This window comes from Falco rusticolus, chromosome 3 (assembly GCF_015220075.1).
Source record: "Falco rusticolus isolate bFalRus1 chromosome 3, bFalRus1.pri, whole genome shotgun sequence".
NCBI lineage: Eukaryota > Metazoa > Chordata > Aves > Falconiformes > Falconidae > Falco > Falco rusticolus.
The window spans coordinates 116,270,066-116,281,980 of record NC_051189.1 but is presented as its reverse complement, the minus strand read 5'-3'; the positions used below and the strand labels follow the sequence as shown (position 1 = coordinate 116,281,980).

Below are 11,915 nucleotides of genomic sequence, written 5' to 3'. Positions count from 1 at the left end.
CCGTGACGTCACTTCCCCTGCCGGGAGGCGGCCGGCGGTACGGCGGCCGGGCGGCTGGCGGCGGAGGTGAGGGGCTAGCGGCAGGGGGGCGGCGGTGGCGGTGGTGGTGGCGAAGGTGAGGGGCCGCGGAGGTGGGGGGCCGAGCGGCCCGGCCCGGGGGGCGGAGGAGGTGAGGGGCCGAGCGGCCCGGCCCGGGGGGCGGAGGAGGTGAGGGGCCGCGGAGGTGAGGGGCCGCGGAGGTGAGGGGCCGCGGAGGTGAGGGGCCGAGCGGCCGGGGGGCGGCGGCCGGGGCTGGGCCGGTGGAAGCGCGGCACAGTGGCTGTGCCCGGCGGGGGCAGAGGCAGGCGCGGGCCGCAGGAGCTCCCGGCGGCTGCGGGGGGAGGCCGGCGTGTGGCGGGACCCTGCGGCTGACCGTGCCTTCTCGTTAACCCCGGCAGCAGGAGCAATGGAGATGCAGTCGTACTATGCCAAGCTCCTGGGAGAGCTCAACGAGCAGCGCAAGAGGGACTTCTTCTGCGACTGCAGCATTATCGTGGAGGGGAGGATCTTCAAAGCGCACAAAAACATCCTGTTTGCCAACAGTGGCTATTTCCGAGCCCTCCTGATCCACTACATCCAAGATAGTGGACGCCACAGCACCGCTTCTCTGGACATTGTCACCTCGGAGGCTTTCTCCATCATCCTCGATTTCCTCTACTCCGGGAAGCTGGATCTCTGTGGGGAAAACGTGATTGAGGTGATGTCTGCAGCTAGCTATTTGCAGATGACCGATGTGGTCAACTTCTGCAAAACGTATATAAGGTCTTCGTTAGATATTTGCAGGAAAATAGAGAGAGAAGCTGCTTTCTATCAGGCTGATAGTGGGAGCGCTAGTTCTGCGAGAGAGGGCACCTCGTACGGCTCCAAGAGCCAGTGCTCTGCCTCTGTCTCTTCCCTGCAGGAAAAGGAAAGGATTTCGGATTGCCAGAGAGATCCTCCCTGCGGTGAGTGCAGCAGCTGCCATCCCCTGGAGCTTGTGGTCAGAGACCCTGTAAGCAGTGACTCTCCAGATGACGTTAATTCCTCGCTGCCTAAGGGGGTGGAACCCAAAGTGGAGTTTGACTCGGATGAAGTAGAGGTAGAAGTGGGTGAACGGCTGCCGCAGTATCCGACTCCGTTGTCCCTCGAGCAGATGGAAGAGGGGCTGCACGGCGGGCAGGCGATGGACCTGGCCTGCAATAACTATCATATGAAACAATTCCTAGAGGCCCTTTTGCGCAACAGCTCAGCTCAGAGAAAGGATGATGTGGTTCATCACTTTGTCCGGGGCTTTGAGGGTAGGCCAGAGGATGCAGGGGTAGCCATGAGTTCCATGATGGACATTCACAGCGACTGGTATGGTGAGGACACAGGTGAGAGGACTCTGGGGGGCTGTAGTCTGTATAACTGAGGAGGAAACTGCTTAGTTGTGCTATTTCCTTTGTTACACTCGTTCTTGTTCAGGAATATATTGCTGACTATATATGCCGTAGCAAAATAAACTATTGTTCTGGACTTCAAAAGAAAGCTGTACTCATTTATTCAGTGCAGCATTTGGGAGGTAAGTATTCCGAACAGCTTTTACAGTCTCTTTGAAAGAGGTGCTGGAGCGTGAGTGTTGGTGATACTGCTTTAATAAACAATCTATCTCATTTGGGACCTTGTTGAATGGCAGGCGAATTTTTAAAAAGAATCTTCCTCTCATGTTAGCGTTAGAAAGAGCAATCAGAAGGATAAATTGAGCTGCCACAAGAGGGATCTGATGTAGAACCTGACAGAGCAGAAGTAGCTTATTCCACTGGAGCTCCTGCCAGCGCATCGGTTGCTAGATGATAAATCTGTTCGCTGTTATACTTTGAACTTCAAAAGAGCAGACATCAGCTTTATTCATACAGAGCGATACCTAGAAATTATTTAAGAGCACTGAAAGCTTTAAACTCTGTGGTATTGCATAAAGAGGAGACTTACCTCTAAAGGCAGACTTACTTTTCAGACTCACTTTTCAGCTGCTGGTCACCTGAGGTTTCACTGCTTTCCCAAGCGCAGCACTTGTTGGGATGTCTCACGTTGGCAGGAATATCTCCAAGCAGCAGTGTCGGGGACCTGGAGAAGAAGAAGATCATATCCATATGCATTTCTCCTGAAGTGGACAATAAGGATTTGGGCATTTTATCTGCTTATGGTAATGCTGGTGCACAACTTGCCTCGTCCAAACTGCCTTAGTAAGATGAGAGGCAGCTCTGACAAACACCAGAGCTGTTCAGGATGTGACAGATGTAGGAACGGTGTGGGCAGCAGGAAATCTTTCACTGAATACTCTAGATAGCAAGCTTACATTCATGTTATTTCCAGCTCAAGCATGCCTGTGTGATCTTAAAGCCAATAAAACCAGTATGTTCTCTCACTGCTTTAAACTAAGGAACCTGATAAAATCACAAACTCAGTCCTAAAGTCACCAGCGACTAAAGTAATCAGCGCAGAGTGCTGTCACCAGATCGCACCTATGGGTTTTGACATGTAGCAAGGCAAGAGCATCTTAACATGCAAACTTTGCTTACTTTTTCCCTCTTAAAATCTTCAGACTATTAATGAATCATTACAAGGGAAGTGCTTCTAGAATTTGCTAGAGGACATCAAGTGTTTTGACAACGTATTAGAAATGCTAATAGTAGATGTGCTTTAAATAGAAGTGGGGGGGAAAAAAAAAACCAAACCTTGCATTAGTCATGTTTCTCTACTAAAACTGAACATTGTAAGCATTTGGTAGAATGGAAGTATCTCTTCTCAGCTTTTAGTGGTCCTGCTACCTGAAGACGCCAGGAATGAGAAGTACAAGGTCCTGATAAAAGAACGGTGTTTTCACACTTTCAGGCTGACAGATGGGATGAATACCGCTTACTTTCAGGTGTCTACATCTGTTCCAGTCATCCTGGTCCCCTTCACAGCTGATAGAGGGTAAACTGGCACCTCTAGAGGGCCTGGAAGCAAGGCAGGTCTAAGAACTGGTTTTCTTTTATTTCTTTAAACGGAGCTCTAAATGCTTAGCAGGGATTAGCAATACCTTGTAAAGGTCCCAAATTGGGTGAGGTTGATTTCACTCGCACATTAACACCAGGTGCTCGGTTTTTGGAGACTGGGTTGGACAAACCTTAGCACAGGCAATGTTCTACAGCTCCACCTACTTTGGTGTAACTGTTGAAGAGCTCAAGGCTTGATACACAAACACTTTTCTGAGTCTGTACCTGAAACAGGAAAAGCTAATCTTCTAGGGTAACATCTCAACCTTTATACTGGAAAGGAAGCTTATATCGGCTGATGCTAAAAACCTTGGCAATACCCACGTTTATGTAAAATGTGATCGTCCAAATTGAATTCTCTCTTCTTCCATCTGATTTCATAAATTACATATTACTTGTGTGCATATAGTTTGATTTTTAGGAAAAGTAAAATATCATCAGCAAATATATTTGAGTCCTTCATCTTGTTATTACCAATAGAAAAGCTGAAGTGAATGGCAGTAGGAACAAGCACTCATGTTTTCAGGTGGGTTCCCCACATCCACATCTATGCACTTTGTGAAAGCACATGGGAAACATCCATGCTACTTCTGCCTGTAATTTGTCTTAAAGATTTTAGTTTCTAATGCTGTTTAACACTAATAGGATCGTTAAAAAAAAAAAAAAGTAGGAGACTTTCTATGGCTGAAGTAGCGCAGAGACCCCACTGCACTAAAAGCAAATTTTGGCACTGAATTAAATGGCTTCTTAAAATAATTAATTTGTTTTTCTGTTGTGAGCCAACTCCCTTAAAGTATCAGCTCTATAAGTATAGGCAGGCTGGTTTTCAAGGGACTTGATCATCTGCAGTAGCGTGAATGTCTCCTGAAATTGCCCAACCTACAGAAATTTCAGGTAAGCCAAGTACAAAGAGAGGGGAACGTGCAATTATCTTGACTCAGATTTGCAGCGAGGAGGATGAGAAGCCAACATAGCTAATGTTGGTGAACTGCCTAATCTAATGTGTTGTGTTTTTCTTCCAAAAGGTGATGTGTTAGTTGTGCCAATCAAGCTTCACAAATGTCCGTTCTGTCCCTACACGGCTAAACAGAAAGGAATACTAAAACGGCACATTCGCTCTCACACAGGTGAGAGACCCTACCCCTGTGAGACGTGTGGGAAACGTTTCACTCGGCAGGAACACCTTCGGAGTCATGCTTTAAGTGTAAGTTTGAAAGATTATATCTATCAGGAAATTTTTAAAAGTAGTTTGGCATTTCCCGACCGTATTTCCCAAAATATGTTGGACAAAATGATTGTTGCTCTAATAATAAGTGAAGCTGCCGATATTTGGTTCATTAGTACTTAGGTAGCCCCAAATCCTTGTCGCTCGCTGAAAATGTGATGGGATTGTCTGCCCTTTTGCTCAAGTGTAGTTGTTTTTCTGTTCTAGGAATATATGCAAACCAGCAGCCCAGAAAGAGCTAAAGCAAGAAGGCAGATTTGCCTTTTTTACCAAAGTGTTCTATTTTTAACTTCAGGTGCATCGATCAAACAAGCCAATTATCTGTAAAGGTTGCAGGAGAACATTCACAAGTAGCCTGTCCCAAGGATTGCGACGCTTTGGCTTGTGCGACAGCTGCACCTGTGTGACCACTACCCACGAGGACTCGATGCCCATTAACCTCAGCCTAATGGAACCTTCATCAGAAGGCCAAGAGAAGGGTGATGCCGATAACGATTGGCCCATATATGTGGAGTCTGGAGAGGAAAACGATCCAGCTGATGATGATGATGCCGATGGTGATGACAAGCAGGAAATCCACAGGAGTTTGTCAGACCGAGAAACGCTTATGTAGCAGTGAGAGGAGAGCAGGAGCATTTAAAGTGTCCCCGACAGTGGTCGGTCTGCAACAGAAAACTGCGTATTTGCCCATTTAGTGAGACTGTGCTGTTTTTTATTATTCCATTTTTTAATAGAAGAGTGGGGAGAACTGGAATTTTTAATACTTTTTAAGTTTTCAGTGCTGTGCACCAGCAATCTGTGAAGCATCTTCTGTCTGGGGTTCACAGAGGTTGTAGTTGAGCAATTTCCAGTGGGGTGTCTGCCTCCTAGTTTTGATTTTGCAGGTGGAGCACCTCTGTGTTGTTTTGATAACAAGTTTCTTCAAATAACGCTGTCATGGTCTTTAATCCCTGATGTGAAAGGGGCACCATATTCTCTCTGAAGATTATGTTAAAAGAAATGTAGTTTTCATTCATTATCTTGGGACTTTTCTAAACTAAGTTGTGATCCTGCTGTATTAGGACAGTATTATCTAAACTGTGAACCTTAAGTGTTTGTTTGGTGGATTTGACCTGGAAACCAGGGCAGACAAACCAGGATAATGAAAATATGCTGCTGCTGAAAGCATAGACAGAATAAATGTGTTTCACGTGTCCTTAATTGCAGGTATTTAGAGAACAAGCTTCTCTTTCAGAATTGTTTTTACTGCATCTTCCTCTCTCAAGAGCTTGGACTACAGATCATCAGATGTGTCTTTCATGTCATTTAAACATTAGTAGTCTTGGCTTAAGAAACATTAAGCACACGTTATGGTGTCTAGTGTCCTGGTCTCTCAGTTTAGATTAAGTGAACTGCCCAATTCTTTTCAGCTTTTTACAGTAGAAGTTAAAAGCTGTCAGCCAGGTTACTGGGGAATTCTGATTCTGGTAGATTAAATAGCCAGATTGACAGGTGGTGTAGATGAGGCGCAGTTAAATATAAATATAAATATCTGAGCTATGCATATAAAAGAGCTCTGAATACCCTTCTTGAAGCTATTGAGTAGGAAATCTCAGAAGTTTTTACTAGCCTCTTTGTATGCAAATCCTTTTCTTTCTCTTTGACTATATTTTCTTCTAGTCTTCAGTGATCTCTCTCATGCTTTATGTTATGTAAATTTATCCAAGTATTTATTTTAAAAAAACCAACAAGCCTCCAGTGTGGACCTCCTGTTTCTTTGCTAGGATAAATAACAGGTTGGTTTTCAAAGGAGGTGAGATTTTTTTTACCTTTCCAGAAACAAGTTGATATAAGCTATCAAAAATCAAGCTAGGAAGCTTTAGAAGAAAACACACCACCAACAGAAAGCCTGTTTGCTTATGGGTAACCTACTGTTTCCTAATGAAGAGACAAAAACTGAAATATACTGTGAAATAAGACTGTTAATGCTTTTTTTACTATGTGGTTCGTAAGTGTTTGATGAAAATGCAAATTGTATGAGTCTTTCTCGCTGGAGTAAGTGCTAGATCAGAAGCCTGTAGACAGACGTGGCTGACAGAGTGAGCAGTTCCTCTCGCTTAAGACAGTGCTTCTTGCAGGTTTTTTAGTGTAAAGACTTTACACTTGGAAAACGTGAGATGGAACCTAAAAAACAAAGAGCCCTCTGATTTAACCAGTTAGGGTTGGTTTTTGCATGCCTTGTGCTTTTATTTTACATACTGAAGAAGAACAATTCAGCTTCTCTATCTGCTTCATCCTTCAGAGAAACAGAAGTCCTATGGTGATGTTGCAATTTGCGTGTGAGAGGTGATTCTGATATCACAAGTACAGTTAAGAACTCATTACCAGATCAGGTAGGATGAGGAAAGAACAAGCTTCTTTTTAAACAAGTGACTTTACTAGTGATTCCTGAAAACAGCAGTAGGTAAAGAGACTTGATTTGAAATGGTCTGGTCCAAGTTCTTGATGAGTGCCACCTTCACGAGAAGATACTGGCATCATGTGCTACATTTATTTTCTGTAATTTAGGTTGTATAACCTTCAGTGGTCCCTGTTCCAGGCCATCTGTAGATTTGACTTTGTGGTAGCTGAACAGTATCATATTGACACACTTCATCACAGAAATATCACTGGGACAAGATCTTTAAAAAATTCAGGGCTCTGTAGCAGCCCCTATTTGAGTCATCTAAATTAAGACCATCAGAGACAACTCATGTAGATGCCAGATTTGGAGCTGAGCTCCTCTGAAAATCCTGCTGTGGTTTTGGGTCCCTAGCACTTTTGAAAATGTGAGCAAAATGTGGGCTTGTACATCTTGCTGGCAATTTTAAAATGCCACCTGCAGCCTACCAGAGCTAGTCTTCTGGACTGCTACTCTTATTTTTGTTGAGTCCATCCAACATCAGAGGGTGTGTCCTTTTGGTATCGGCTTATCTGATAAAGGACGGACTTCTGCATATGAGAACACCTGAGAAAGAGCCACAGATTATCTGTGTTTGTGGGGAGACGGACTCGCTAATGGAAGTGGGGCAAGACTATAAATAGGGATCCAAAATGATGTTTAGTGACCAGGCCTCCCAACTTCTGGTCATTCTAGCATGAAGGTGCCACCTCGCTGTAAATACTGGTAGAAGCCACTAGATGTGGAGTATCGGCTGAGCATGGTTCTGACTAGTGCGCCACGATGAAACTATCAGGTTTGGCTTCTCACACAGCTGAGCTGTGCTGAGCTGCGGGCTAGCAAACTCTGAATCCATGAGGACATTCGGAGTAGGGAAGATTAACCTCTTGCAAAAGTCTGTATGTAGTAAAAGCTGCAGGAATGACTGCGGAGACCTTCCGTGATTTTACTTCAACCTGCTTGCTTTGGTCTTAGAGATTGTTCTTGTGTGTCTTGTGCGTAGAGAATGGAAGTGTTAAGGTTTGTGTAACACTGGGTAGGGGGTGTGGGTGGGGGGTACACCGTTCACATTCCAGATGGCAAGTGACCACCAAAATCGATGTTTCCTATTGATCTGTCATATTGTGCTGCCTTGTTTTCAGTGGAGTCCTTCAGCCTTTGTATTTGGAAGCGGATGTAGTTTATCCGCATTCTTGTGACCAGATGTTCATGTAAATCTGTTTGCTGTGCTTTCCACTTTGTTTTTTGGATGTTTTTTCCTGAAATCTTCCATTGTAGATCCAGCCTCTACAAGCTTTGAGAATATGATGTAGCTGTTTTAAAATATTCACATGGTGCTTAATGAAGAATCAAAAATAATGTTTTTAGGAGAGTTATTTCTAATATAATCACTTTCTCAAAGCTTTTCAAAGGCCATGCAGACTACTTAAAGTCTTAGCTCAGCGTAATTGACTTTGTTTAGGAGTATACGTTTTAACGTACTTTTTTGCACATAATTGCACTGTATTTCATGAAAGGAATACATGCTGCACTGGTATTTGTAGCGCATTTAACCTCTTGGTGCAAGACCTTGTAAATCTTCCAGGTGTGGTCATTTACTGATGTTTTGTAAGGCAGTTTCATAACTGAAGTCCTTTAGTCTAGTTTAAATGACAAATTCTTATAAACTGAACCTTATTTGTAGAAGTGACCTAACTATATTTGTGGATCTTGGAGCATTCTGGAGCTTTTTGATTGTCTAGAAAATAAAACTCTCTGAGAGGGTTGCTTTGATTTTTTACCATTCAAAAACTGAGTGAACCCTTGAGTGTCTAGATTAAGGCTCACATTTCAATTTCTGGGCATTAAAAAATGAATATATCCATTTCTGGTGACAGTTTGCAAGCAAGCATCAGATGCTCGGTAGGAAAGAACTGAATGGATGTCAACTTAAAATCCAGCCAACGGGATGTTTTTTAAGAAAATCTTTTATATTATTAACACTGACTTTGTTTCCTTACCCATTTTTGTAGTTTTATAATCATCTTAACTTTTTAAACTCTTTTTAAAGCTTTTAGATTTTCATGCCGGGTGAGAAAAATCCATGCAACTGGGAAGCAGTCACTGATCTTGGCTAGAAGAAATGCTGTTAAATGCCTACAATAAAATGGATGGGGGTGGGGGGAACAGACTCCCAAATATCCTTTCTAGATAATTTCAAATTATATTGCATATCTCACAGACTTTTTTTAAACCTTTTACAGACTGTGATATTTGAAACATCTATTTATCTGTTGATTTAGAATACCCTGAATCAATGAAAAATTTAATAACCCCTTCTTTCTTTCACTGTTTTCATTCAAACAGTGAAATCTGTTCACCTTTGTTTCATTGGGATCTTTAGGTTTCTAAGTTTTTTTGTTTCAGAAATGCCTGGAAATTATTCATATTTCCAAATTTGTTTATTATTGAGGATTTTTAAAAAAAAAATTAAAACATTTTTGTTAGTATTTAAGATTTTTTGATCCAACTTAAGTTGACAGTGCCCTTAATGTGCACATAAAAATTGTGTTTCTTCTCTTCAAGGCTGCTGCTAACATGTCAACCAAATAACTGAAGGCAGTCTGGTTTTTGCCTTTTGTTGGATTGTTTGAAATTCAGATTTTTCCACACATGTAGAAATATTAGTAGCATGTATGATCATATAAAGGGCGTGAAGGTGTTAAAACCTGGCCAGTGGCTCCATTTATACACGTGTGTGTGGTATGCATGCCCACACAGAGGTGCTTTGAGGTCTGGGGTTACAGTTAAGATGTCATCATCTCTGCTATGTAGGTTAGCAGAGCATTTTTAACAAAACACAACCAGTGAATATAGCAACTTACTTGGTTTTTATTGAATAGATATAGGCAGGTGTCTGGATACTAGTAAATTAAAAAGAAAGAAAAAAACCTAAAAACCCAAATCAAAACAAACACACACCCCCCCCCCAAAAAAAAACCCAAATCACCTCTCAAAACAATGTGCTGGACACAGCAACTTTAAACGCCATCCCCAAATATCCAAAGGCAATGTATTAGACTTTAAACTTCGGACTGCCAGTCAAGATGCAAAATATTTTAACTGTCAAAATACACGACTCCATACTTCTTACATGCTTTTAGTGTAACCAGCTAAGTCTCTGGTCCTATAAAGGCTCTGACACACAATTGGTCCCATTAATCATGAGACTAATTATAAGGGTAACATCTAAGCAGAACTAGAAACCAAATCAGGTCTCAAATTCTTACAAGTTCTTCAGTGGCAAGGCTTACTTTAATTTTTAGCTGCTGGCTTCTTTTTGCATTGGAGGGGAATTACATGAACACAAATGTAATTTTAGAGTCAGTGACTGTGCTACTGATTTTTCAAATTCTGTCTTGTTTGGTTGTTAATAGCTAAGGTATGTGAGCGCTGACCCAAGCCAGTGTGTATTAGTCAAACAAAAATAGGAAGTTTGCTTTGAAATTGTTTTCTTCTTGTAGTTGTTTGTGTTTCTAATACAAGATGGACACATTTTGTTGTTAAATAATAGCTATTGGTAGCTATAGCAGCTATTTCTAGATCACAAACATTTTTTAATACCTCAGTCTTAAGAGACTTGGAGGATTCTTCTCACCTCCTGTGTGAAAGTAAAAAATAGAATACTCACTGAACTAACCAAGAGTTAACATTTTGAGGAGATGCCCTGGTTTTAGAACCTGCTTTTTTTAGGCACCATCCTGCAGATGGATTTATGGGTAGATTCAAGGACCTTCATAAATCTCCGAGCCCACTCCAAGATCCATCCAGGTGAAAGCCAGTATAGTAACAGCACTGTATTATGAAACAAGATGCTGTATATTTATTGAGGCAGGAGAGGAAGATTTTCTTTTTCACTTTTGAAAACCAATGTGGGAATCTTGCCAGTTGATGCAGTATCTCTGGACGGATCAGTGGAGTAGTTCAATCAAAAGTAAATTGTCCTAAAGTATTGACTGGTACAGTAACATTTTCATGTGTATCATCTGAATCTGATGTATGTGAAATTCAGTTACCCCAGCATTCTCTGAAAGTCCATCTTTTAAATTTTGTATTAACTCTTCTTTTGTTGTTTACTGAAATGTTAAACACAGCAGATTATGACTTTTTAAAAAGTGCTCCAGTACAAGTAAAATAAGGGTAATAAAAAAAAAAAAAAAGGCAACAACAAAGAAGAAATGGTATTCAATGTTAAGCAGATTATTTTGATGAGAAAGTGTTGGAGAATGGCTGGATGAGAAGGGTCACAGATCATTAGAGCATTTGTACAAGCAGAGCCGAATCTAACAGGGGTGCTATCAAGACTAGGCCTCAGCTGAAATTGCCAGCTATGCTGATGGCTGTAGAATTGCAAGTACACCACGACCTTAACAAGCTTCACAAACGACTCTAAGGAGGTATGTGCAGTAAAGATAAAGAAGTTATGTAAGCTAGCTAACCGCAAGTAGGAGGACCATGTAAATGAGTAGGTAGTGATTCTAGCCAATCATAGACTGCTGAGTATGCATAATTAGATACACTGTATAAATAAGAGCTATTCGGGCTAATAAAGTGAATCATGCTTTATCACTCATACTGAGTCGGCTGCGTGTTATTCCCCGCCGCTTGCAAGAAAGAGGAGCACTAGGGAGTGAAAGAAGGGACTGATGTCTGGTGCTCTGCTTCCGCAGGTATTTGGGATCAATAGTTCTACATGGGGGAAAGGATTGCGTAAAGTTCTGAATTGTGGGTCTATATAGAAAAGACAGCTGTGCAGCTTTTACAGGTGATTCCCAGCACAATCCAGGGAGCAGTGTGCACCCATCAGACCTTTCCAGATATAATAACTGCACATTTTCTGCAGATCAGTAATACAGAATTGCACTGATGTTTTACCGCAATCTGCCAGATCTGCAAGTGTACCTGTCCCGATGCCGAGATGTCCATGGATGTTATGTGTCAGGGTGGAAGAGAGAAAAACAAATTGAACCAAAGTTGAGAATTAACATGCATCACCATCATACAGGCAATTTACCCTTTTTAAGGGGTGAGGATCACATCTTTGAGTGCTTTTTGTAACATTTTTTCTACAGTCACGCATTACTGAATATGTCTTTATTGTATGTTAAATTGTGTATGTACTAAATATGTTTATACTGTTGTATGTAGCCTGGTTCTTTTACAAAGAACAGAAAACATTAAATCAATACTAATCTCA

General features: G+C 41.9%; 1 protein-coding gene across 9 annotated transcripts; it reads left to right on the top strand.

The window, feature by feature from the left end:
• The first annotated feature begins 20 nt into the window (after positions 1 to 20).
• Positions 21 to 10,897, top strand: ZBTB8B (zinc finger and BTB domain containing 8B). 9 transcript variants are annotated; one of them, XR_005103334.1, is made up of 6 exons: positions 21 to 66; positions 438 to 1,391; positions 2,025 to 2,200; positions 2,807 to 2,923; positions 4,061 to 4,239; positions 4,556 to 4,884. XR_005103334.1 is itself a non-coding variant. In XM_037381345.1 (6 exons), exons 2-6 carry the CDS (start codon positions 446 to 448, stop codon positions 4,871 to 4,873), a joined length of 1,428 nt encoding a protein of 475 aa, XP_037237242.1. In that variant the 5' UTR covers positions 22 to 66; positions 438 to 445; the 3' UTR covers positions 4,874 to 10,897. The 9 variants fall into 9 exon arrangements, 7 of the variants coding, with proteins under 7 accessions (XP_037237244.1, XP_037237243.1, XP_037237242.1 ...); XM_037381345.1 differs by lacking the exon at positions 2,807 to 2,923 and having other exon boundaries at positions 22 to 66; positions 438 to 736; positions 941 to 1,391; positions 2,012 to 2,200; positions 4,556 to 10,897; XR_005103333.1 differs by lacking the exon at positions 4,556 to 4,884 and having other exon boundaries at positions 2,807 to 3,929; positions 4,061 to 4,144.
• The last annotated feature ends 1,018 nt before the right edge of the window (positions 10,898 to 11,915 follow it).